This window comes from Rhinolophus sinicus, linkage group LG17 (assembly GCF_036562045.2).
Source record: "Rhinolophus sinicus isolate RSC01 linkage group LG17, ASM3656204v1, whole genome shotgun sequence".
In the NCBI taxonomy this organism is placed as follows: Eukaryota; Metazoa; Chordata; class Mammalia; order Chiroptera; family Rhinolophidae; genus Rhinolophus; species Rhinolophus sinicus.
The window spans coordinates 25,373,728-25,400,295 of NC_133766.1; the positions used below are offsets into that span (position 1 = coordinate 25,373,728).

Genomic DNA, 26,568 nt, shown 5'->3' on the forward strand with positions numbered 1-26,568 from the left:
AGGTTTCTGAAGTTTCTTACTTGCTTTGTTTACCTAGGTCTCTCTCTACAGGGCATTCCCAATGCCTTCTAAGCCAGCCTTAGAGAATGGGCAGAGCTGCCTGCAGAGCAGAAAGAAGTGTTAGGTTCGGAGGAGCGGGTAAGTCTCAAGAATTGCATCTACTTTTCCCTCCATCCCCCAAAGACAGCACCCAGAACAGGGCTCTGCACACATCATAGACTGTTAATTGGGGCTGACAGTTGGGGCCCCTCAGCCCACCATCTCTTTATCCCACACCCTCAGATTGAGAATGGCCTGATTTTTGTCTGAAACAGAAAAGGCAGAAGTGGCCCAATTAGACTCGTAGGCCCTTCCCTGTCCTGGACAACCCCTCAGCGTGGGTTCAACCATGAGGAAGGAAGCCCTACTACATTTCAGTCTAGATCATTTTGCAACCTAACTTCTTCTCCTCCAGCTTTCTCCACTGACATCATCTGCTCCCAAATTATTTCCCTCCTATCCTGATTTTTTCGCTTCTCTTTGTTGTTTCCTCTACAAACCAAGTTCTGCCTCAGCACATATTTCAATGCCACAATTTGGGAGGGAAGCAAGTTTTAAGTATAGAAATCTGAATTATGGAAGGAATTTCTTTTTTTAATAAAGAAATGCAACTTTATTATTTTCAAGTACATATGTAGTGCCTCAAACTAATGTTTTACAAAAGGTCACCAAGTAAAAGTCTTGCAGATGTTTCCTTAACAAATACATACAAATTGATAATAATTAGCCCATACACTCACTAATTCTAAATGGAGATTCCTAAAGTGCCTGAAAAGTATTGTTTTAGGTAGACTAAATATACCACCCTTAGAAATATTGTTTATGCTTTTAATTTACCAAGCAAATGCCATTTTATTGATTGCGCAAAGATAAACTTTTGTCCACAGTCAATAAATCTCAAATTAATAAGGCCCAAATTACTATGATTTTCCACTTAGTTTTCCAAGCCCAAGGCAATGACTCACTTATTTCAAGGTACTTCTGATAAAGTAGAATTCAGGGTAATGAAAGTAACAGATCTTGGGAGGCGGCTTAGGGGCCTGACCTAACATTTATCTTTTGTGCTTCCTTGCTTTCTGCCTTAGGTCTTCCACTTTCCTTAGGCATCTCTAACTTGCTTTGTTTACCTAGATCTCTCTCTGCAAGGCATTCCCAATGCCTTCCAAGCCAGCCTTAGAGAATGGGCAGAGCTGCCTACAGAGCAGAAAGAAGTGTTAGGTTCAGAGGAGGAGGATAAGGGAAGGAAAAGTATCTCCCATAGGAACCAGAAACCAACTGCCCGTCTCAGGGAAAGTGGTTACAATGAACACCAACGTGAAGGGCATTTGCCGGGAGGGACAGCCCTGCTGACTGAGAGGTCAAAGGCAGGTCTCCTAATGCTTTCCTTCTTGTCCAGAGGTTCTGACCACATTCATGACCTAAGCTGATTCTGCATGTCCCTGGAAGACAGGAAAGTTCTGGGAACATCTCCACCCCACTTCCAACTTTTGGCCAGGGAACTCCTGGTTTGGCAGTGCCTAGGAATGAGGCAGATTCATTAGCGTGGGCATGAAGGGGAAGGAGATAGGAAGGGCAGGGAATTAACTGGTTGTAGCTATCCCTCATGGAACAACGTGGAATTTCTAAATTCTTAGCATTCTAAATGGTGAGTGTTTCCAAGCATGCGTGATTGAGAGAGTTGGAGCATCTGTAACATCTGGGCCTCATGGACAAAACAGACCACAAAGCAAGGGTCAATGGGAACTTTGTGGCACATGAATGTGAGATCTCAGCAAAGCTCTCCAGATTGCCTTCTTGTCCTACCTCTGCTGCTACTCTGATGACATTTGAATTTGGTTTGCAGGCAGGACATTCTAAACGAGGGGCCTAAACGAGCAGGACACAGAGCTGGAGTCCAGATTTCTATCTGGAGACTCCACATGTCAAATGCTGTGTCATTGACACTCACTCTCCTTTCTTGTCTTGCGTCCTCCGCCATACCCCAATCCCCCCCCCCCCCCGTCTGTCCAGCTCTCTGCTAGAGGTTCATAACTAGCTTTGACTAGGAGATAAACTGGTGTCTCCAACCAGCATCCCTTTCTGGCCTCACCAGGAGGAACAATTTGTAATTTCCAGGTTGGAGAGGGAAGCAGGGGACACAGGGTGGGCAGGAAGCAAACCAAGGGTGAAGGTGGGAAGTGGGATGAGGCTGGAGAGATAGACATTGGTGATCTGAAATAGTTTCCCTCCTTCCGGTTAGACAGGTCCCTGCCTTTGGGTGTTAATCTGTTCTAGTGCGAGGTGGGGGTGAAGGGAAAGGGAATGGGGAGAGCTAGGGTGACCTTCAATTCCTCATAAAAATAGACAACATAGTAGAGTTGGGTGGAGCAGGATCTGGAGAGGGGCCTAATTTGATGGCTTAGAGTAAGGTCTCTGGGGCAATCATGGCAAGCTTATTTACCCACTGCTCCCAACTTAGCCTGCTGAGTTACCTCATTCTCTCTCTCCAAATCTTCCCCTAAAAACTACTCCAGTTTTTTCACCCCTCCCCATCACCATCCCCGTAACACCTCCAGGGCACCCCATCTTTCCCACGCCTGGTTCTTCTTTCCAACCAGCTCAGTAGTATGTCTCCTTTTCCACCCAGCCTGTTAGAGAGATCGGGGTGGGGGTTACAGGGTGAGCTTAAAAGGAGGCAAAAGGTAAATCTCCTCTTGGGGCTTGGGTGGTTGAGGCCAGGTGGATAGGAACCTGGGGAAGGAGGCTGAGGGAAGTAGCTGTAGGCAGGTGAAAAGGGAAGGGGAGGAAACCCAGTGAGCTGGGGTCATAAATTAGGGAAAAGGTGAGACGTATTTAGCACAGTGAAGGGTTGGCATAGAGTAGGTGGGGGTGAAAATACACATGCCTACAGCAGCTATTCAGGAAAGAAATGAGTTTCTAAAGGAGCAGCCACCTGTTGTTGCTGAACAGAATTGTGGCTGTAGGGTTGGCAGCTCTTGTAATTTTTCAGAAGTCAGAAATTTGGATTTTATGTGAAAGCCCCCAAATTTTAGGTATTGGGCCAATTTAAAAACAAAACAAAACACCTGCGCAATATATGGCAGGGCAAATCAAATACTATCCATGGACCATGTTTGTTTGTAGGCCATCCTCTCTCAACCTCCAGTAAGTGATCAAAGTGCTTGTTGGAAACAAACAAACAAATAAACAAACACCATTTGGTTGATGCTTGGGAATCAGGAGGCTTTGGTTCTAGTGTCAGTTTTGCTGCTCTTTGTTTTATGACCGTGAGCAAATAAATTCACTTCTATGCCTCTCTTTAGCTGTAAAATATGGAAGTGGGATCAGATGACCTCAAGATCCTTTCTAATTCTGATGTTCTGTGATTCCAGGTAGAAGGTGTAGGGCCTCAGAGACCAGTGGTTTTTAGGTGGTACCAGAATTTGAGAGGAAGAAGGTGTGAAGAACAGGTTCAACAGAGTCAGGGCTCCTAGGACCTGGGACCCCAGGATCTGAGCGCACTGAGGAAAGAAGCAGGGCTCTGTGGTTGTAATGGAGTTTTGGTTGGGAGGCCTGGAGGGGTAGCCAGCAGTGGGGGCTGCATTTGCTGGGGGTGGGGTGAAGTGTGGAGGTGCTTACCCCCAGGATATCGTCGCAGGATAAGCTTGCGGACCTCATCATAGATGAAGATGAGGAGACTGTAGGGGAAGGCACAGAACCACCAGGTGACCCTGAAAGAAGCAGAGCAGAGTGTTAGGAATATTAGAGGCTGGTTACATAAAATAGGATTTGAATAGACCATAACTTGGATCCTAGAAGGTATCCTTCTAAAGAGACACTCACTTGAGTGGGTACATGCGGAGGGCCACACCCATGCCTGGACAGTAGGACAGAAAGGCGGCCAGCGCTGTCTCCTCCAGGAGCCCAAAAATCAAAATCTTGTTTCTGGAAAGATAAAGAAAGGAGGGTAGGTAGCATTTGAAGGGAGGGCAAGGAGGTAGAGATCCAGGGAAACCCCTGGTGGTGGAAGGGAAAAAAGGAAGAAGAACTCTGAAGGTAGGGTCATAAATGACATCTTCTAGGCCCTCTGCAGACACCCTCTTCTCATACTGTGTGTAACCCCAGAAAGATTTTCTTTAATTCTTATGCTTATTGATTTTACCTTTGATTGTTGTCTATAACACATATATTCATTTGTTAAATAAATGTTTCTTATGTGTTGGGTGATATGCTCTGTTCTGAAGATGCTGTGGTCAACATGAGCTTTCTTCTGGAGACATGGGGCCTGCCCTTAGGCATCTTATACTCGTGTTATTGCTCCAGACAAATGGTCTGTGAAAGTCTCATCTCCCGAGCAAGATGCAGAGAAAGCTTCTTCAGTTCAGAGCCCATGTATGTTTTCTACATTCTCAGTATCTCCTAACAGTCCCTGGTAGCTGTGGGTTGTAGATATTCAATAAAGAAGAGAACATTTGTAAAGTACTTAACAGAGGGAGAGCTCACTGGAGATTGAGTGATCAATATATGTTTCCTATGTCAGGATTGAAAAGCAAGATAGAAAAAGGTTCTGAGGGTAGTTTCTGGAGTTAGGTGGTGTCTAGTCCCATTGCAGCCACTTACTAGCTTTTGGTTATAAGCAATATTTCTTAACTTCTCTGAGACTCATGTTTCTTTTCCGTAAAATGAAGATATTTCTTTTATATCATAGGATTGCTGCGAAAATCATGGGAGACAATGTGTGGAAAGCTCTCAAACATGGAAAATTCTCAGTCATATTACTTAACCTTTTATAACATGCACTTCACCTATTTATGGCTTAAGCCATTGTTTCCCAAAATTTTCACTCACTAAAGACCCCTTTATTTTTCTTCTGTAATATCACATTTTAATTGATTTTTGTCTCTCAAACTGCCTTTGTTACTAAGTATTGAATATATTTCCCCATTTAAAGGTAATTACACATATATCTGGATTCCAAACAGAACTACTCATTGTTCACTTTACTTCATACCTAGGCTTCTGCCTAAGAATGACACTTAAGTGGGCCTAGGAGCCTTCTCACAGGTAAGTGCTTGATTTCTATAACATTTTTTGAACAATGCAAATAGCATCTAGGAGGACCCCTGAGGGTGCAGGGCCCGAGGTGCTGAGGCTGCCTTTGGCCAAGTGACTTGTAGGTATTAGTACTCTTCTGTACCCAGCCTGACTTTTTCTTTTCCATTTGCCTCTCGAATGGGCGGGACTCAGCCAGTTCTGTTCTCACCTTCCTGTGGCCCGCATGCACTGCACAGCAGGTTCTGGCCCAGAATTGTACCCAATTTCTTGGACTCTCTGCTCCTTGTTCTCTTCCTACTGCACTTTCCCCATTAGTGCGTTTAGCTCACTGGAATTGCCTTCCTTCATGTTACCTTTATTTAGCTAACAGACTTTAACTTTCCTCTCCCTGGGATCTTAAATGCTATTAACTTCACCAAGGTTTTGGCATCTTTATTTTTTCCCATACTAACAAATTGTGACAACACTCACTTAGTGAATTGTGCCCATTGTTTCCAGTAGAAGAAAATAAAAGGAACAGCCGTGATAACTTCAGTACTTACTATCACCCACGCTACAATCACAGAGTAGTTATTAAGTACCTCCCAGGTGCCAGACTCTGTGATAGGTGAGCCACTCAGTGTAGTGGTCAAGAGCTTGGGCTTTAGAAACTGATCTGGGTTAATCCTTACCAGGAGGGTGACCTCAGCCACATCGTTTAAACTTTTTGGGGTCTCATCCATAAATTGAAAATAATACTTAATAGAGCTATTGTGAGGTTAAATGATGTGTTTGAACCACTTACCTCAGTGACTGGCACATGGTAACTCACAAATAAGAAGGCATTAAACCTGACGCTGAGCAACTCAGGCCCTACAAGGGTAACAGCACAGGACAAGAGCTACCTGCAAGTGTAGAGGAGCAAGGGAGATCCTGTATTTTAGAACTGGACAAAGGGTTGAGGTGGGTGTCACTAGATTAAAAGATGAAGGGAGGAAGGAAGGAAGGAAAGAAGAAAGGAAAGAAAGAATGAAGGAAGGAAGGGGATAAGATGAAAAGGAAGGAAGGTAGAAGGAGACCTTAACAAAGTACATTTTAGGAGCAAAATAAAACTCATCAGAAAGTTGTATCACTCCTTCTTCTCTTATCTATTTCAAACATGGTTATGGATATACAGCTGGGTAACTAAAACCTGATGTCACCCTCTCAGAACTGGGCCCAGAGGGTGAGGCGAGCCTCTACGGATTGGTGAGTATACCCAGAGCCCACTCAGCCTGGGTGCGCAGGTGCCCGGAGGGTGGACGCTCACTTCATGCCCTGCTGGAAGACTGAGTTGCGGCGGGTCTTGCAGATGATGAGGTCGGCCCATTGCACGACCACAATGCTGGCAAAAAAGGCCGTGTGGCAGGTGAACTCCACCACCTTCCGCTGCTCATAGGTCTGGGGGAGGGTGGGCAGAGAAGTGATAGTGTGAGAGGAAAGTGCAGGACCAGAGTATTGCATAGTTCAGAGCCATTGTTAAACCCTGGGCACAAAACCCACCCTTAGACCCCAATCCCAGTTGGCCACTACTGACCACCTGTGCCAGGTGTTTAGCCTGCCCCTCTCTTGTATATGTACGTGTGCATGTACACAGCGCCACTCACCCACTCCTGTCCATAGCTGTCCTCCAGGTCATTTGTGGACCGGTCATCCCAGTCGAGGCGGATTCCCAGCAGTCGCGAGGGCAGGAAACCATTCTCTGCCAGGATCACGAAGTAGGTGAAGAAGCCGCCCAGTGCCTGGATCATCCCTGCGGGTTGTGGGCAAAAGGCAGGGCCTGGGTCAGAGAAGGAAGCTGGAGGGGGGCAGTGCTGATGGGCCAGAGATGGATATCCCTGACCCTGGGGAAGCTGGCCCCTGTCCTGGACTTTTGCTGGTGGTTCCTCCCTCCAAAAGCTGGGGAAAGAATTCTCTGGGATTCTCTCCAGAGCCGCAGGGCCCAGCCGCACCAATCTGTCCATAGGCCATGCTGATGAGCCTCTCGTTGACCAGCTTGTCTGTCTGTGGGTTTCTCGGCTGCCGCTTCATAATGTCACTCTCAGCTGCCTCATAGGCCAAGGAGATGGCGGGGACCTGTGCGAGGTGGAGAGTGGAGAAGAGGAGGGCATTGGAAGGGAGCCTTGTGCTTGTCTTCTCCTCAACCAGCACAGCCTGGTCAGCTGCCCCTGGTGCCTCTCTTTTTCCATCTGCTGCCCATCCCTGCACATAGTGCCCGTGTGATTGCCTTGCCTGCCTCCTACTCCAGCCCTAGGCCTCACCATGTCAGTGCCCAGGTCGATGCAGAGGATGGTCACGGTGCCCAGGGGCAGGGGAATGTTGACAATGATGAAGAGCAGGAAGGGCGTAATCTCAGGGATGTTGCTGGTCAGAGTGTAGGCAATGGATTTCTTCAGGTTGTCAAAGATGAGGCGGCCTGGGTGGAGGTGTTGAAGACATCAGGGAGATCAGAGGGACCATTCCCCACCCCTAGCCCTGGAAGTGTGGCTGCTCAGCTTCCTGAGAGAGGAAGATTTTGTGTGTGAGGGAAGCTAAAGCTGGTTGATGGCCGCCTGGAATCCTGAGTTGACTCTGATTGGGGTAAAAGGCACAGGAAGCAGGTGTGCAGGCATCAGACATTCTAGATACCATCTAGCCCATAGCCTCCTCACCCTCCTCCACTCCTGTGACAATGGAGGCAAAGTTGTCATCCAGCAGGATCATGTCAGCTGCCTGCTTAGAGACGTCAGAGCCTGAGATGCCCATGGCAATGCCAATGTCCGCCTTCTTCAGCGCCGGGGAGTCATTCACACCGTCGCCCGTCACCGCCACAATGGCTCCCTGGGAGAAGGTACAGCCAAGCTGGATGGTGAAGGCCCTGCACACGCCCGGCCCCGCCTCCCACCACCTTGCTCACCTGCCTCTGACAGCCCTCCACAATGATGAGCTTCTGCTGTGGAGATGTCCGCGCGAAGACGATCTCCGTGTGGTTCTTGAGGATCTCATCCAGCTGCTCTGATGTCATGTCCTTCAGGTCAGAGCCATGCACCACACATGCCTTGGCCTCTCTGGGGTGCAAGGGCAGAGGCGCTGATTCCGGGCCTAACCAGCCTGCTGTCTCTCCTGACTGCCTCTGGGACTCTGGTCTCCCCCAGGGCCTCATCCTCCTCTCACTCAAAGCTCAGTGACCTGTTTCTCCCATTTCTTTCTCTGAGGAAGTGACGCTAGATCCTCGCCATGTGCATCATCACAGTTAATACAGTTTACTACACATGTGCTTGTTTTCTCATACATATCTCATTGCAGTGTAGATAGGATCCTAATTTTGGCTCAGGGTGGAAAGTTGACGTCTCCAAAGTCACCCAGCTAAACAGTGGCACAGCCTGAACACCCTCAGGACTGAGGAACCAGGGGAAAGGCCTGTAAAGTTCCCAGAGGTGCTATCCTGATACTCCAGGGAAGACTCAGGCACCCTGTGGTTAACCCCAGGGGGTCTTGAAAAGGCCTCACCTGGGGTTGACTTGACTGACAGGGATATTGAGCCGGGCTGCAATGTCCTCCACAGTCTCGTTGCCCTCTGATATAATGCCCACACCTTTGGCAATGGCCTTTGCTGTGATAGGGTGGTCCCCAGTCACCATGATCACCTGGCAGGAAGAAGTTAAAAAAAACGGGAAAAGACAGCAGTATTAAGATTCCCCGCCCCCTCCTATTCCTTTCCCAAAGTCAATAAAAGACCACTAGGTGCCAGCCAAAATAATGGAAATGTGTGTGTGTGTGTGTGTGTGTGTGTGTGTGTGTGTGTGTCTGTATGTCTGTCTTTGTAAGAGTGGATGAGGGGGAGAGACAATGACAAGTTGTGTTCTGGGGATCAGAGAGTTTGCTTAAATGGAGGAAAGCTGCCATGACAGAGAAACATGTTGACAAGGGTCCCTTGGAAGAGAAGCCTCAAAGATTGTTTAGGAGTTGAGATTTCATGGAATACAAGCTGTCAGAGCTAAAAGGACCCCAAGAGCCCCCTCCTGTTACCAATGAGGAAACAAAGGTTTAGAAAGGGCCTGTGATTTGCTCAAGGTCACAGAGAGCCAGAACTATGACATGGTTTTCTTAGTGTCCAATATGATAGCTGCCGGCAATCTAACTGGACAGAACAAGGATGACAGGGAAACAGTCCTCCTTCCCTCCCCACTGACATTCTTCCATGATGTGAGAAGAAGTGATTTCTGCCCTAATGACAATGTTCATTGTCATGTTGCAGAATGGATGGAGTTGGATGAGGAAGGTGGTTGGCATCTAAGAGGCCAGTTAAGAGGTCAGAGATGGATGAGGATAGCATTTGCATGTGGATTTGTGGAGCAAATCACATAAATACCAAGAAAAGGAGCCTCTTTAAGCCTCACTGCTTCTCTTACACCCCTAACACTTCACTGAAACTGTCCCCCAAAGACCATATAGGCTTCCCAACTGGAAAACAACAGTGTCTTTGCAGTCCTCATCCTCTTGACTCCTCTGAGGCATTTGGCATTGTTCACCACCCCTCTAAAACCCTGTCTTCCCTTGGTTCCCCTCCACCCTCTTTATTCCCACCCTCCTCAGGGAGGCAGCCAAGAAGGGTGGAAAAAGTTGCTTAGGGGTTGGAAGGCTGATCTAAGTGTAAATGCTGACTTTTCTCAGCTCTGAGACCTGAGACAAGTCACTTCACTGAATCTCAGCACATGGAGAAGATGAGTCCTGCCTTTCTCGGTTGTCATGAAGGGCAAGTGGCTCCCCGAAAATAAGACCTAGCCAGACAATCAGCTCTAATGAAGCTTTTGGAACAAAAATTAATATAAGACCCGGTCTTATTTTACTATAAGACCAGGTCTATAATATGATATATGATATGATATATGATATGATATGATATGATATGATATGATATGATATGATGATATGATATGATACCGGGTCTTATATTAATTTTTGCTCCAAAAGACACATTAGAGCTGATTGTCCGGGTAGCTCTTATTTTCGGGGAAACACGGTAGGTGGATACTCAACAAATGTTAGCTCTGTCTTAACACCCTCTCCCTTGGATAACTGGTTCCTATTCCTCTACTTGCTCCTAAATGTTGCTGTGGCTCAGGGTTTCATTCTCCTCCCTTTTCTCGACCTATGCTTCATGCTTTTTGCCTAGGCAACATTAAACATTACAATTTATAATTATCGAGAATTTAACTGAGCTACTTCATGGTATTGCTGTCTTGGCATCCATTTTGTTTAGCTAAGTTGCCTGCTCTTTGGCAATATAATAAAACGTACTAGTATGTCTGTACTTTGCACTCATGGGATAATTAGACTCAAATATCCAGTCCTGACCCTCTTTCTTGAGCTCTAAACCATATTCCAACTTTCCCAGCAACATCTCACCCTGGGTGATCTTTAAATGTAAGATCAGTTGAACTCATTTCTTTACTCCCACCACCTCCACCAAGCCTGCTCTTCTATTTCCTGCCTTAGAAACTGTCCCTCATTCATTCAGGCCTTTTGTCTCCTATATCTTCCTTATCTCCCATATCCAGTTTGGTCACCAAGTTCTCAAAACGTTTCTCAAATGTAATGACTCCCCTCCACTCCTTTGTTGCTGCCTTCATCTGGGTCACCATCCTTGCCTGAGTTATTGCAGTAATCTCTTGCCTGTCTCCCTGTCTCCAGTTCTCCTCCAAATCCAGGCCCTCCAACCAGGTGTAGCCGCCTGCAAGCTAAATCTGCCCCGTGATACCTGTGGCTCTCTATGGACTACAGGATAAAGCCTAAGTCTGACATTTAAACAAAGTCCTTCCAACTGGTCCTGGCCCAAGGTTCCAGTCTCAATTCCCAGTGCTCCTCTGCCACCTTTCCCTGCAACCCACACACATGCCAGTACAGTCTGACTACGCAGGGTACACGCTGTTCCCTGCTCTTCACATGCCTCCCTCTCCCTCACTGCCTTACAAAATACTTGTCAATCTTTGAGGCCCAGATCAAATGTCAGGCCCTCTGTAAAACATTGTCCAGTTCCCTGAGACAGAATTAATTTCTCCCTACTCTAACTTCCCATGGAGGGACTTTCCCCAGACCTCCATGATAGTTCTGATCATGGCAAGAGGTAACTTGACGAGCAGTGGGAGCATGTGCCTTCCAGAGAAGCAGGCCACGCTTCATACAGCCCATCCACTTCTTACCAGCAGTTTTATTTTGGGAAAGCTACTTACCCATTTTGAGTCTTAGCTTGTTTTATTTTTAAATGAAGGTAGTGGTGTCTACCTTAGAGACAAAGTGCTACGGGGTTCAGAAATCACATATATACAGAAAAGTCATCTAGAGTGATGGTTGAGAAATAGCAGACTGCCTTGGCTAAAATCCTGTCCCTAACACTTACTAGCTGTGGGGTCCTGAGCATGTTACTTTGTGCCTCAGTTTCCTTCTCTGTAAAAGAGGGGAAATGCTAGTGCTTACTCATAAGGGTTTTAAAAAATTGTTATGAGATTACACAGGTTTCGTGTTAACAGCACTGCCTGATTCACATACAGGTTCACCAAACAATTGGTTGTTTTTATTATTAATGAGTATCGGACTCATCGTAGGTACTCAGTTACCCTAGCTATTATGATTGTTCTGTGGTGAATTATAAAGGCATTTGTTTCCCCTGAGAGACCATGAGCTCCAGAGGCCAGACTGTGTCTTACTCATCTTATCCTCAGCACCTAGCACAGTACCTACCCCTGAGTAGACAGGTTGAATTGAACTTATGTCGTAATAGGGGAGAAGCTGAAAAAAGAGGAGCAAGTGATGTCACTAGTAGCCAAGTTAAGGGGAGTGGTAAAGAGCTGTATCTTGGAAACAAGAAAGTAAGCTCCAAGATGCAAGGAATTTACATTGGTTTATTTGTTTGTTTATTCAACTCCAGCACCTTGAACAGTGCCTGACACACAGCTGGTAAACCATAAATATTTGTTAAATGAAGAACAAATATAGCACCAAGGAGGGAGTGGCCATTGAGAAACAACTGTGTTTGAATAAGAGACCCTGGGAGTGATGTGCTGGGTGGGATGAGGACCGGACCCAATAAAAGGGCTCTGAGGGAAGTGACTAGTGCTGACAGGAGCCTGATAATCCCATCTCAAATGGCTAGAGAGAGTAAGCGATAGTTGGGAAGGGTAGGACTACCATTGTCTCCAAAATAGGGGTGCCAGATCGGCTTGACATGAGAATAGAATGAGCCATGCCAGGGAGGGAGAGGATGGGCATGTGACATGGGGCATTCTGAGCACAAGGGATGAGGGTGAGCGCTCCAAGGCAGTGGCCAACCTTTCCTTGTAGATAACAGCTTCTCACAATCAGTGGGAAGGAGACCACTAGTGGTCTGGGTGTCCCCAGGCCAGCAGCCCCTGCAGTCCTTCTACCTGTGGTATGTGAAAAGAGAGGGTGGAGGGGAGGAAGCGAGGCCATTACCTTGATGCCTGCACTCCTACACTTGCCCACAGCATCTGGCACAGCAGCCCTGGGAGGGTCGATCATGGACATGAGCCCCACGAAGCAGAGCTTCTCTGTGGGAAAGTTCAGCTCATCTGTGTCGAATTTGAAGCCACGGGGAAACTTTCCAGAGGGCAGATTCAGTTGACAGAACCCTGAGGGGGTGCAGAGGGGAGAACTGAGAACAGAAAGGTGGCTGTCAGGGCACCCCCAAAGCTCCTCACCCCAGGGAAGCCACTGAGGCTTGGAGATCACTTTCTCAGCCCTGCTCATTGCTTCTGGCCCCTCACCTAGCACTCGCTCCCCCAGTCCTCCCAGTTCCATGTAGGCATTCTGAAAGGCGTCTTGCATCTCCTTGTCCAGAGGGATCTCCTTGCCCTGCACCAAGATGGAGGAGCACCGTTCCAGGATGCGCTCTGGGGCCCCCTTCATCACCAGCACATGGCTCTGGGGGCTGTCTTCTCGCTCATGGATGGACAGCTGGAGAGAGGACAGATGGTTACAGGGGGGACATACTTGTCTTGGTAGCTCCAGTACCCAGCACGGGGCCTCAAACAGAGCAGAGGCTGGTAAGAAACCCTCCCTTAATGAAATAACCCCTGGCTCATCAATGCTTGTCAGCATAGGGACAGTCTCCGTGTATGTGGAGCGGTCTTTGGACCTCATAGTCCCAAGCCTATAACCTGAGAGTCACCTTCCCATAAGACATTAATTGACTCAACAAATATTAATTAAGATCAGTTAAGACAGGCACTGTGCCAGGGGCTGGATGGCTCTCTTGTCAGCATCCCCAACCACCATACTGGCCTCAGTGGGGCTTTACCACAGGACACAGCTGAGACTATGTTCTTGGCATTTAACAGATGCCTACAGGCTGAGAAATTCCCTAAGAAAATTTCAGAAGTATGTTTCAAATGAATGGGATGGAAGGGTTGGGCAACTGGGGCCAGAGGGTGGGGAACTCTGGGAATAAGCGTCAAGAGGGTAAAAGTTGTAGAAGGTATGAAGGTTTGGGAGTTATGGGGTAATGGCAACCAGACATGTAGTCACCCAGGCTACCCTGGGGGATAAGGCAGGGGTGAGAGGACATGATGCGCAGATGTCTCCACTCTTCGTTTTAATGACTCCTCCTCGGTTTTGTGCAACCCCTCATTTCTGTCCCTCCCCTTCCCCTGTCCCAGTGCCCTGACCAGACCTGGTACTTGTTGGTGGAGTTGAAAGGAATCTCTGCCACCTTGGGGTTTCTGTCTCTCATCTTCCTCACAGAGCCACAAGACAACTCAATGCACTTAAGCAGAGCAGACTCAGAGGCGTCACCAGCTGTGTCCCTCTGCAAGAAGAGAATTCAATGTCACATTGGGGTTGGGGAAGGATGGAGGACCAAGTGGAGAGGGCACTGAAGCCCCAGAGGCCTCCATAGGGTATCAGAGGGGACGCTGGGCATCAGCAAAGCGAGGAAGATATGGAGACGATCCTGACCCCCTACCTTAGACACGGAGATGTTCTCCTGCCCACCCTTAAAGACAGCACGGTTGCAGAGACCAGCTATCCGAGACAGGGCCGTCCATGTGGGGGATCGTTTGTCAAAAGTGGCACCTGGGAGGAAATGAAGGGGAACCAGAAGCTTCGTTCCACTTTAGAGCCCATACCTCCCCCGCCCACCCCACCATGCAGTGTTCTGGGCATCCTCAGTCCCCCTCACCCCTCTGGGGTTCCCAGTTACCAGACTGATCTTCGGTGGTGTCAGCCTCATGGATCTGGTTGTCAAACCACATGTGGGCGACGGTCATGCGATTCTGGGTGAGGGTGCCCGTCTTGTCAGAGCAGATGGTGGAGGTGGAGCCCAGTGTCTCCACCGCCTCCAGGTTCTTCACCAGGCAGTTCTTCCTGGCCATGCGTTTGGCTGTCAGGGTCAGACACACCTGGTAGAGAGAGAGGAGAATAAAAAAGGCTAAGCCTGAGCCGGAGATGTCTATGATCTTACCTAAGAGCATGGCTCTATCCTTCCTCCTACTCCTATCCTATCCTACTCCACAAACATGAGTAGGATGTAAGTGTGAGCAGATGAACCAAGATCATGAAGATATATTTCAGTGAAATGTCCAGTAGGGGGTTGAAGACATTTGGCTAGAGCTCCAGAGAGGGCCAGAGTAGAGCTGGGCGTGGGGATATGAGAGTCACCCACACAGAATGGGCACTGGAGAAACTGGGCTCACTGTAAGGGTGTAAGGAGAAAAGCAGAGAGCTGAGGCCTGAGAATCAGTGTCAGAGAGAAGGAGAAGACATTTCTGGGGACAGAGGAGAGGCAAACCAGGATAGTGACATGTCACGGTGATCAGTGAAGGAGAGGATTCCAGGCAGGTGGACAGCAGTATCTATTTCAGCAGCAGAGTTAAGAGTAGGAGCTGAGACAATCTCACTGGATTTGTCAGTCACTGGTGACCTTTGAGAGAGCCTTTACAGAAGAGTTGGCCAAGATGAGCTCCAAACTGCAGGGGGCAGATGACTACTACATGGGTAGTGAAAAGAGATGACCATGACAAGCTCCAGGAGAGAAACTGTGTGCCAAGGAATAGCCCAACCTGAGATTTTTCAGACTCAAACTCTGAGCCATGTATTAAATGAAAATCTGATATGAGATTTTAGGGGCTGGCAGTGCAAAAATTGCTGAGAAGGAATGAGCCTCCAGAACTTTTGAGGAAAGGGTAGCAAGACCCTCCCCCTGGTGGCACATCAGCCTGACCACTCACAGTGACAGTGGCCAGCAGACCCTCAGGCACATTGGCCACGATGATTCCGATGAGGAAGATGACTGCCTCCAGCCAGCTGTAGCCCAGGATGAGGGACAGCACGAAGAATGAGACGCCCAGAAACACAGCCACCCCTGTGATCAGCTGGATGAAGTGTTCGATTTCCATGGCTATGGGCGTCCGCCCAACCTCCAGGCCTGAAGCCAGCGTGGCTATGCGGCCCATCACCGTCCGGTCACCTGTGGCAATCACGATGCCCCTGGCAGTGCCTGCAACACAGGAGGGGACATCAGGCTGGGAGCATTGGGTCCTGTCCTACTTCCTGAGAAAAGAAAACCATACCAGAGTAAACAGGCCAAAGTCTCTGATCCTGGAGTTTCAGCAGATTGTACCTCACTTGGCTTACTCTCCCTGCATTGATCGTCAATCCCAAATTCAGTACAATAGCAAATTATTTTCTCTTATATTTGTGTCTAAGGAAAAACCTTGCAAATGACTTCAACATTCAAAACGAGGAGATTCAATAAGTGAAAGAAAAATATTGTCTGAAATATTTCGGTAAAATCAATCTCATACTTACTATCCAAAAGTTACAAAGTAAAGCACTTATTATGGATTTTCCATGTAGTCTTAAGATTTTCTTTCTCAACAGTAGGCATGAATCTCTATAAAAGCTAGCCAATTACTGACCCTTTAGTAGACATGAGAGGGGCCTTCAGGGGAGGGAAGGTGGGACAATGGGAAGAGCACGCATGCTGGCACCAGCTAAATCTGAGTTTGAACCCTTGTTTGAGTTTCTGGGGATTGGTTTAATAATTAAATGAGATAGTGCTGTAATAAACCTAGACCAATGCCTGGCACATAGTAGGCACTCAAAATGAATGTCAGTTCCATTCATTTCCTGTTCTCTCTTCAAAGACAATTCCAGAGTAAGCAATGGAAATATTTTGGTAGGCATTTTTAACAACTGTGGGAAATGTAGAGCAAACTTCAGAATTTTAGCACATTGAAAATTTAGGAAATTTAAAGTGTGGTGATTTTCATTGTAATTCCAACTTGCTGAAGGAGGGAAAAGCCCAGAGAAACATAATGCACTGATGAGAAACAACAAAACAGGAAGCGAAAGCTGTGGAGGTGGGGTACAAAACCTCTTTGGCTCACTTTCTGAGGCCCGTGGTCTGGTCAGGCCTCTTTCTCTTATCAGCTCTTGCCCCCTACTCCTTCTCTGAGTCAACCCAGACTCAGTTCACTGGCATGACCACAGAGGCACAGGTTTCAGTTGTGCTCAGACTCCTGCCACTAAGTTGTGGCAGCCCTGAGAGCTCTTACTGGCCTCTGGTCTTCTCTAGAACCCAGAACAGGAATGGGGCAAAATGGGCAGCCTGTTCATGACAATTTCTCTTGTTGAAGCACAGTCCTAGATGCAGCCTGAAGGAGGACCCAAGTGTCTACTTGACGTGGAAGCTTTCTGGCCCCTCCCCCAGCCTGGGGCTCTGGTCAAAGCAAGGGCCATAGGAGGAGGCAGCTAGTCCCAGACTCAGGAGAAATGGGAGGCATCAGTTAAGTCAAAGATGCCCAGGATTCAAGGTTGGCCTGCGGTGTGTGTGAGTGTGAGCGTGTGTGATCTCTTTTGTGTGTGAGATTTGTGTGTATGAGTGTGTGATGTGTGTGTGAAATTTGTGTGTGTTAGTGTGATGTGTATGTGATGTGTGTATAAGTATTAATATATGTGATGTGTGTGAGTGTGATGTGTACTGTGTGTGAATGTGTATGATGTGTGTGGTGTGTGTGTGTGCATGTGTGTGTGTGTGTGTGTGTGTGTGTGTGTATAGGGCGGTCTTGGCCCAATACCTGAAGGTTTTGGAATTTGCTCAGTCTTGGACTGAACAGAACAGAAATCTTCCTGCGGAGAGGTAACTATTCCAGTGTCATGCCTCCCTAGCCAATATCCTGCTCGCTGGAAGGGACTGTTTCTGTAATATTCAGGGAGCCTTCAATTCCCTCCTCTCTAGCAGGGCTTTTAACAACTACAGCCACAGCCCCTAATTATGACTGCAGTTCAGAATTCAGACTCCTCCCTCAATGGGGCCAGGATTAGGGCCTTCCCACCAGGCTGGCCTCTCACCTTCCACGCAGTTGGTAGAGAAGAAACAGATATTGCGGGTTTCCAGGGGATTCTCATGGGTGAACTCGGGGGAGCGGGTCTGGGGCTCTGACTCGCCCGTTAGGGATGAGTTGTCCACCTGGGGAGAAAGCGGTGGTGTGGTCATCAAACTGCCAGATGCACTCCTGCACACACTGCTGTCTCCTGACTCTAACCGCACTCAATCTCTATGACACAAGGGACAAAATTACACTTGTCCTCATCACATATTTATAGCGTTACTCAGCTATTGTCCTTTGGAATCCCAGCTCTTCCTAACTTCTTATGTGACCTTAAACTAGGTACTTAATCAACAAAGTCTCCATTTACTCATCTGTAAAATGGGGAATTTAACGAGAATCTCTGCATTGCATAACTACAGGGTGTGCCACCAACACTATAGTCTATGAAAATGGCACCACCTAGGGTAGTGCATGGCATAACTTGTGTGGCCACATGCAACAGCCCTGAATGCTTAGACCATTCTAACTGAGTTAAATTACATGGCATATGTGAATATATGTAAAACATCTAACAATAATTGGTACTCAATACAAGATGGTTATAAAGTACATATCAAAGAAATACTCAGGGCACAATCACACATAGGTATAAGGAGACAATGCACTCTATATGAGAAAAAGTACGGCTGGGAGGTATGGGGACAGGGGTTGGCATTTGGACTTGGGTCTCCCAATCTTCAAACCTTTAACCGGGTCCCTCTCAGCTCTATTCAGCCTTTCTCTTAGACCCAGCCAATTGCTGTGGCATAGCCTTCTCACCTTACAGCCATGAGAAGAGATGATCCGAAGGTCAGCAGGCACGCGGTCTCCACCCTTCACCTCCACCAGGTCTCCTACCACCACCTCCTCCGCATTGATCTGCATCTTCTCGCCCTCCCGCACTACGAGGGCTTGCTGTGGAGAGGCCACATGCATATCACGAAGTATTTGTCTCTACCTCTACCTTTCTCTCCTGCTGGTCTCCCACCTCTTATCCAACCCCCTAAGAAGGAGAAGTAGCTCTGCACCCTTAGCAACAAAGTAGGTCCTGGCGTGGAGAGCTAGAGGGACTTTTCTGCCCAAGCTTCCATCTCAGAGCACAAGGACTTGGAAAGGGATGAGCCGGAGCCTCCCAGAAACCTTATGCCCTAGCTCAGGGCCCAGCCGGCCATCTACCTGAGGCACCATGTTCTTGAAGGAATCCATGATCTTGGAACTCTTGGCCTCTTGGTAGTAGGAGAAACAACCAGTGACGATGACCACAGCTGCCAGCACCACGCCTAGATATAGCTGGTAAGGAGAAAGGGTTTGAGGGACCTGTCCATCTCCCAACACTAGAGGGGCAGCTGCCACTCAGGATGAGCATTAAATGCCACTGTTGTTTGTGACTGGGAGTGAGAATGGTAAAGTCCTTCTCTCTCTCCCTCAATCTACTTGTCCCCAGCCTCCTAAGACCGGAAAGTGCAGGGCAAGTCTTAGGAAGTTCCCAGGACTAGGACTTCTCTAATGGATGAATGAAGACCAAGGGAAACAGACAAGCCAAGCCCACTTAAGTGTAAAGGAACAGGGAGGGGCTTTTTCATTCATGATTGATATCGTGTGTGCGCGCGCGTGTGTTGGATATATATATATATATATATATATATATATATATATATATGCCTCACGCCTTTTCAGCCTAAAGAGCACTGTGACCTTGGGGTCTTGTTCCCTGCCCCCCTAACTACACTGGAGGGCAGAGTTATGGGCTGGTCCAGGGGTCAGTTTTTCCAGCTCACATTGTCATTGGACGGTTCATCCTCCATGGCAGCCTGGATGCCGTAGGCCAGGAAGCAGAGGATGGCTCCAATCCACAGAAGGATGGAGAAGCCCCCGAAAAGCTGGCGACAGAATTTGACCCACTCAGGGGTTGTCGGGGGCGGGGTAAGAGCGTTGGGTCCATCCCGAGCCAGAATGTCCTGGGCCCGCTGGTTGGTGAGGCCCTGAGGGAGGCAAGAAGAAGTGTGGGAGCTTGCATACAGAACCAACCTGGCCCCTCACTTCCTACAAGCTCCTTGGCAGGGAATAATGTCCAGGTGGAGAGGAAAATCCCACCTGGTTGGAAGGGGTGGGGGCCATCAGGAGAGGCCACATGAAGGAGGTGGTGTTTGCAGTGGGTGTTGGAGACCTTGAAGGCTGAGGAGGATTTCAAGTGTGGCCCCTTCTCTGGTCATCATTGGATTGAGACACACTTTGGGCCCACAATAATCTCCCAGGAGGCAGCCTGGTAAAGGCTCCCAGGAGAGACATCTCAATTGGTTCCTCCTCTTATCTTTCTTGCGGATTCCCTACGTCACCAAGGATTCAAGAAGAGTCCTACATTATCGACCATCAATGTCACAGAGCTTTGGCTATCACCCGTCACTTTCTCCAGAAAGCTCCGCCTAGCTCTGTTCCCCTAGCCCCAGGCTGGTCCAGATGCCCCTCTCTGCATCCCATTGTACCCCAGGCATGATTCTAGAGCTGCACTCATCATATGGCACTACAATTAAATGTTTGTATTCCTTTCTGCTACTAGATTTTTGAGCTCCTTGAAGGCAGAGTCTGCTTCTTTCTATTTATCTTTCTATCTGTCCACTCATTCTTTTAATAAATGTGGATTGACCATCTACTACGTGCCAGCTCTATTGTCAGCTCTGGGGACCCACAGATGAACAAGTCCCACGAAGCCCCTGCCTATGGAGCTTATGATCTAGTTTAGGTGACACACAATCAATAGATATTACTGCCAGAGAGTAAAAAGTGTTATTAAGGAAAAGAAAGTAAGGTAAAAAGAATGGGGGCATAGAATTTTCCAAAGGGCAATCAGGGAAGGCCTGCAAGAGGAGGTTACATCACTACACTTTTGATTAATAATTTTTGTTTTTCAAAGTGATCTTTGTATTGTGATGCATCCTATCATTCTGACCTTGGGAAGCTCCTCTCTCTCTCTCCCTGAGCATCCTTGCTCTAAGAAAGAGGTCCATAGCATCTGTCTCTCAGGGTTGTTGTAAAGATTAGAGAAACGTATGTAAAGCATCTATCATGTGCTTCATATATAGCAGGGCCCCAACACACTACTGTAAGAATAATAATAAGTCAACCCACAATTTCATGTATGTCAGTCCCATGAGAGGTTGTGCATCATTGAAGCTGCTTGGGGTTGAGGGAGAGCCGTGCCCAGAGGCCCTCTGGGGCCTGGGTTCTAAGGAGTCCTGGTTTCCAGGTACATAGGAAAAGAGAAATAGACTAGGAAGCAGGGGATCTGGGCTCTAGTTCTGGCTCTGCCACCAACTGGTCACGTGTCTCTGGGCCTCAATTTCCCCATCTGTAAAGAGGGTTGGATTATATTTGTAAGGTCCCTTGCACACTGATAATGTATGGTTCTCTCACCTCTTTGGTGATCTCCCCAGAGTCCCTCCACTCACCTTGGACAGGTCCACTTGGTATTTGCGGCCCAGCTCATCCAAGGATAGCTTGTGGTCATCCTGGGGAAGGGAAGCTGGGTTACTTTGTGGAGGGAGGCTAAGTGTGTGTGTGTGTGTGTGTGTGTGTGTGTGTGTGTGTGTGTAGAATGCATGTGAGGGCTCCAAGGGACAGAGGGGTGAGGCAAGGAGCACAGGAGGGGTGGGCATGAGTTCATCTGAGTGCATCAGGACTGTGGGGCAGCTCCCCACCATGGCACCCCTTTTCCATGGCCCTGCTGGGCAGGCTATGGGCCTTACCATGGCCACCTCCTTTTTCAGCTCATCCAGCTCCTTCTCTTTCTGTTTCTTCTTGCCACCCCCATTGTCTGCAGTGGTGGCTGCAGGAGAGTACTCACGTCCAGCCTGCAGGAAGAAGGGAGAGCCCAGAGAGTCAGGAAGGATGGAGGCTGGAGCCTCTATGCCTATCTCACAGCAGGGAGCCCAGGCATTGGGAGTAGAGAGTGTAAGAGACCCCAGGCCCTCAGTTTGCAAACAATTGGCAGAGCCATTGGGCTCTATGTTTGAACTTCAGGAAAGGCTGAAAGACTCAGCAACCCACTATTAGTTATTTAGTAGTTGGGCTTTTGCTAAGATTTTGTTTGTTGAAAGAACCCTGCAGCTAAATACAAACCAAAATAAACAAAAACTTTAAACAACTACCTTACACCATTTAGAATCTTGGAAAGGGGTGGGCAGGACTGAGGAACCGGTGAGGGGTGGAAGTGCCCCATAGGGATGTCTCTGTCCCAACACTATGGCTACTTTACTCAGAGAAGAGTAGAGACAGTTAAGAATTTAGGAAAATAAGAGTCTTTGAGGAGCCAGGGATCAGGGCCGGGAAGTGTCAAGAAGAGGATGTGGAGCCACCGAGCCTAGTCGTGTGGAAATGGACTGAGCAGGGCTCATGGACTGAGAGAAGTCAGTAGTTGGAGGGTCAGAGCACGTCCAGGAAATGGGGACATGGAATTTGCTGGGAGTCCTCTCCATCTTGCTGGGCAGCTGCCCACTACCCAACAAGCAGCAGTTTGCAGAACTTGTGGTCCCAAAGCACAACTAGGTAAGAAGACAACTGGGTCCCATTTGTCCCAAAATAAAAGAAATTGTCTCTGAGGATAAATCGAAAACTAAAATGCATATAGCTCTTAGGTCTAGGCATTCCTGCATCCTCCGGTGAAGTCAGGTAAATATTTTAGCAGGAGGCCACCAATTTCCCCTTCCTCTTCAGGGCCTGTGGTATCCTCACTACCACCAGGCTTCCGAGGTCTCACAGGGAACATATGGAGGAGAGAGTGGGAAATTTCTTTTTCTAAGGGGAGGCTGTCTTGGGGTAACAGGACAGGAGTGGGGTTGGGGAAGGCCTGGGGTGTCCATGACAAGGGCTTTTTCACTCCCTCTTCCTCCCCAGGCCCCTGTCCTCCTCTTTTCACAAGATATCATGTCCTTGTCACAGGGGCTGCTTCTGTGCTGAATGTTGAGAGAAGAGCTTTTCTATACTATGGTGTAATTAATTTTTTTCCCATAAGGTACAGGTATCTGGATGGGACATATGGCCAAGGTATTTGCTTTTTTTATGCAGCATAATGCAATTTTTAAAAAATAAAGTGTTCCTTTTAGAGCAGTTTTAGGTTCACAGCAAAATTGAACAGAAAGTACAGAGATTTCCCATATACCCCCACTCCCACGTATGCAGTCTCCTTCACGATCAATGTCCCCCACCAGAGTAGCACACTTGTTTCTGTCCATGAACCTACATGGACACATCATTACCACCCAAAGTCCATAGTTTTCCCTAGGGCTCACTCTTAGTGTTGTCCATTCTACAGGTCTTGACAAACGTGTAATGACATGGATCCACCATCACAGTATCATACAGAAGAGTTTCACTGCCCTAAAAACCCTCTGTACTCCATGATAATACCTTTATTTCCTACCAGAGTAAAGAGCAATCCCAGGAATGCAGCAGCTGCCCTGATCATAGGCATGAATCCAGCCCCTGGAGAGGGAGGAGTCACCGGTGACATCAGGACAGAAAGAGATGTGCAGTAAGAGTGGATACCATGGTCCCTTAGACACTAAAGTTTGCATTTATCCCCATATGACACATCCATGAGTCAAGTATACGAGGTTGGACAATTAAGTTCGCTAACTCATCCTAGAAAAAGTGCTACATACCTCATTACTGAATATCACTATGGTCACCTTCAAAGTACTCCCCTTGGGAAGCTATGCACCGACGCCAGCACCTAGTCCACCCTTCAAAGTAATTTTGGAACTCTTTTTCTGGAATGGCCATCAGAGCTGTCGTTGTATTACCCTTGATGTCCTGAATATCATCAAAATGTCTTCCTTTCAATATTTCCTTTATCTTCAGGTAAAGAAAGAAGTCATTGGGGTCCAGATCAGGTGAGGAGGGAGGGTGTTCCAATAGTTACTTGTTTACTGGCTAAAAACTCCCTCACAGACAGTGCTGTGTGAGCTGGTGTATTGTCGTGATGCAAGAGCCATGAATTGTTGGCAAAAAGTTCAGGTCGTTTAACTTTTTTACGCAGCCTTTTCAGCACTTCCAAATAGTAAACTTGGTTAACTGTTTGTCCAGTTGGTACAAATTCATAATGAATAATTCCTCTGATATAAAAAAAGGTTAGCAATATCATTGCAACAAGTTCGCAAACTTAATTGTCACACCTCGTATTTTTGGCTTCCTAAAGGCTGATTACCTTGGGTATACTGAAACAGCCCCACAGAGGAGTGGAGAGGGCTTATGAGTAATGCCCCCTCTCCCTTCCGCAGGTGACTTAAGGGAGTTCATTGAATGGATTGAAATGCTTTGGATTCATGAACTATGTCCCTGGTGAGACAGGGCTGAGAAATGGATGAAAAGCAAACAATTGGACTACACAAGCTTCAGTGAGGCAGGAACCAGGCCTGTGCACAGAGGAGGGGTGCAGCTGGGGCAAATGAGCAGAGGCCTGAGAATTTCTGTACATTCAAGTGTAAAATAAAGTTCATGAGGCTTAGAATCAAATACATGGTTTTAAAAAATTTCCAGCCCACGCACTTTGGGCATGTTGGATGGTGGCTGAACTAGTAGCCCTATGCAGCCCCCCTTCCTTCAGCTCCCACCCTGTTCTCCTGCAGCCAGGCACAGAGCTTGGGACACACGGCCCCTTCCCCCTCCTCCTGCCCTGGCAAGAATCTCAGCCTCTGGTCCCTTCCCCCTCCCTCTGCCCTGGCAAGGATCTCAGCCTCTGTCGCCAGGAACCTGCAAAGATTTGGGGCCAGCAGGCTGCCTAGGCAAGAAAGAAAGAGAGGAAGCAAGGACCACTCCCCCAACCCTGTTCCTCCCTCCCCCAACCACAAGTCCCAGTCGGGGCTTAAATGCTAAAGAAGAACAGAGAGTTCTTTCTTAGGAAGCCGGAGGCTGGGACAGAGTGGGGGAAGCTGGAAATCAGCCACTGCTCCCCCCACTGCAGCCTCTCTGTGGCAGCTGGAGCTGGCCGGTTCCCTCCCACCAGAGCCGTCCCTTCCCCCAGCTCCCAGGCTGTCCTTCATGGCCACAGTGTGATGGGGTGACAGTTAGGCCTTGCTTTGGAGGTAAGATGCAGGGGGAAAAAGGGATGGGGACAAAATGAATCCCAGAAGAAGGCGGAGGAGGATGAGGGTGGGGGATGGGGCTGCTTTCCCTCAGTGGTCTGTTGGCAGGTTGAACTCCAAGCTTCAGCCCTAAGTCTGCCCACTTTACCCAGCCTCTCAGTCCAAGCAGAACTGGATCTGCTCCCTGACTTGTTACTGGGGGTGGCAGGGAAGGGGATTTTTATGGATGCTGGGGGAGAAGCACATAACCCAAGCAGCTGGGACCCCCTGAAGAAGTCAAGGTCAAATGGCTTCCCAAGCAGGACATCTTGAGCTGGGTTCACTTTGTTCTATGGTGGAGCAGGGGAGAAGACTACATCCCTCCTCTTCACTTGGGATGGGGGAGTGGAGGGTCACCTGGCCTCTCCTCAGAGATCTTGTAACTCATCTGGGACTCCCTTTCCCTCGGGGAACAAGAGATGCCAAGGTGCAGTTTGAAGGTCCCAAGACAGCATGTCTTCCCATGGTTGTCACCTCTTCCTCCATAAAGTTCCCCCTCAGAGACAGCTCCTCACAGACCCTCAAACAACCCCACACAGTACATTGATGCCCACACAGGCCTGCTGAGAAACCAACTCGGTTGTTCATCCATGAGTATCTGTATCAGTCCCAGCTTATGGAGAGCACATGGGTCTCAGGTGCCACAGGCGCAGACGTTCTATTTATAGCTCCCACCCTAGCTCAAGAACCCTGGTGTCCACGCTTGGAGTTTTCCCAGTTGCTAAACTCAGTGCAATAACATGTCCTTGCCTGACCCTTCCTGGGCTCAGAAACTCCCCACAGGCCCCCTTTTTCCTTAACACCCCCCCCCCCCCCCATGGCTCCTTGGCTCTTTCCCTCCATGCCCAGCATTGCACAAAGGAAAGCAGTGCACACAGTGTATAAAAGGATTGGGTCACTTTCCTCCATATGGAAGTTTCATTTCCAAGTATCCAAAACCTAGTGCCTTCCCTGCCTCCAACGGTTGTTAATCTTCCCCTTGGCATACCCAGTCCTGCAGAATGACACAGGCAGGGGTGGGCTGGTGGGGATGGGGAGGCAGCTTTTCCCAGCCTCTGGGAAAGTCCTCAAAGCCCATGGCCAGGACAATGTTCCCCGGGGACATCTGGAGGGGTGCTGGGATGGGGGCTGGGGGCACATCACTCTTCCCACACCCCTCTCAGCTGTCCTTGGAACTCAGATACCCTTGAGATGATGTCCGGACCTGTTTGGTGACTCTGGAGCAGATGCTCTCCTGCCCCTCTCTAACCTGTAATTGGACCCCCAACCTTTCAGGATGGGATTTCCAGAAAAATGAATGTTTTCAGGGGGTGGCAAAGGCAGGGAGGATCTATAGTGCCAAATATCCCTTCAACTGGGAGGCTAGGGGGTGCAGTGGGAGTGGAGGGACAGAGACCCGGAATGGGGTGGAGGGAGAGCTGGAGGGGGTGTGTGTGGCGGGCTGTGGGGCAGACTGTGGGGGTGCTAAAGAGGTAAGCACTGGGCATGAGCAGTGGGCCTGCGCGCGGATTTGTAGCCAGGAGACGTGAGTTCCAAGTTCAAACCACCCACGGATCAGCTTTTCTGTGCCTCTCCCTCCACATCCCATCCCACTCATCCTTTCCCTCTAGTCTTCCTCAGCCTCCAGAGAGCCCTTCTTCCCACAAAGTCACCCTTACTCTTTGGGGATACTCACCCCACGGCCCATCTTGGGGCTGAGTGGCTGAGGGGATCTAGACTGGACAGATAGGCAGCAGGATTCACACTGCCGTCTGGGGTGGCCAGAGACCCAGGCAGCCAGACAGCCGGCCGGCAACAGGGTAGCTTTAAATAGGCCCCTCTCCCCCCTCCCCCGCCTTCCACTCTTTGGGAAAGAAACGTTTGTTGAAACAGGATCCCTGAGGACTCCTCCCCTCCCGCCCCTTAAGCAACTGGCTGGTAGTAGTCAGTTTGTCCTGCTGTGTGCTCCCCTCAGCACTTTCCCTTCCCCCTGGCCTAGGATGAGCAGAAGA

General features: G+C 48.6%; 1 protein-coding gene across 1 annotated transcript; it reads right to left on the minus strand.

Annotated features, from left to right (window-relative positions):
* Positions 1-12: 12 nt before the first annotated feature.
* Positions 13-26,419, minus strand: LOC109437283 (sodium/potassium-transporting ATPase subunit alpha-2). Its single transcript, XM_019716421.2, has 23 exons — positions 26,253-26,419; positions 21,203-21,307; positions 20,906-20,965; positions 19,238-19,441; positions 18,636-18,749; positions 18,240-18,374; positions 17,440-17,557; positions 15,315-15,583; positions 14,288-14,486; positions 14,051-14,160; positions 13,760-13,894; positions 12,855-13,044; positions 12,544-12,719; positions 8,581-8,717; positions 7,988-8,138; positions 7,743-7,911; positions 7,353-7,507; positions 7,044-7,167; positions 6,699-6,844; positions 6,362-6,492; positions 3,862-3,963; positions 3,658-3,749; positions 13-2,666 (listed from the first exon to the last, which is right to left on the minus strand). The coding sequence occupies exons 1-23, from the start codon at positions 26,262-26,264 to the stop codon at positions 2,638-2,640; spliced, it is 3,063 nt and encodes a 1,020-aa protein (XP_019571980.1). The 5' UTR covers positions 26,265-26,419; the 3' UTR covers positions 13-2,637.
* Positions 26,420-26,568: the final 149 nt, after the last annotated feature.

What these genes read in the sequence shown, in the direction of transcription:
- LOC109437283 (XM_019716421.2), bottom strand. An exon ending in TGTCACAGGAGTGGAGGAGG is followed by an intron (nt 7,508 to 7,742) that starts GTGAGGAGGCTA and finishes ACCTCCACCCAG; the next exon opens with GCCGCCTCATCTTTGACAAC. An exon ending in CTCCGCATGTACCCACTCAA is followed by an intron (nt 3,750 to 3,861) that starts GTGAGTGTCTCT and finishes TGCTTCTTTCAG; the next exon opens with GGTCACCTGGTGGTTCTGTG.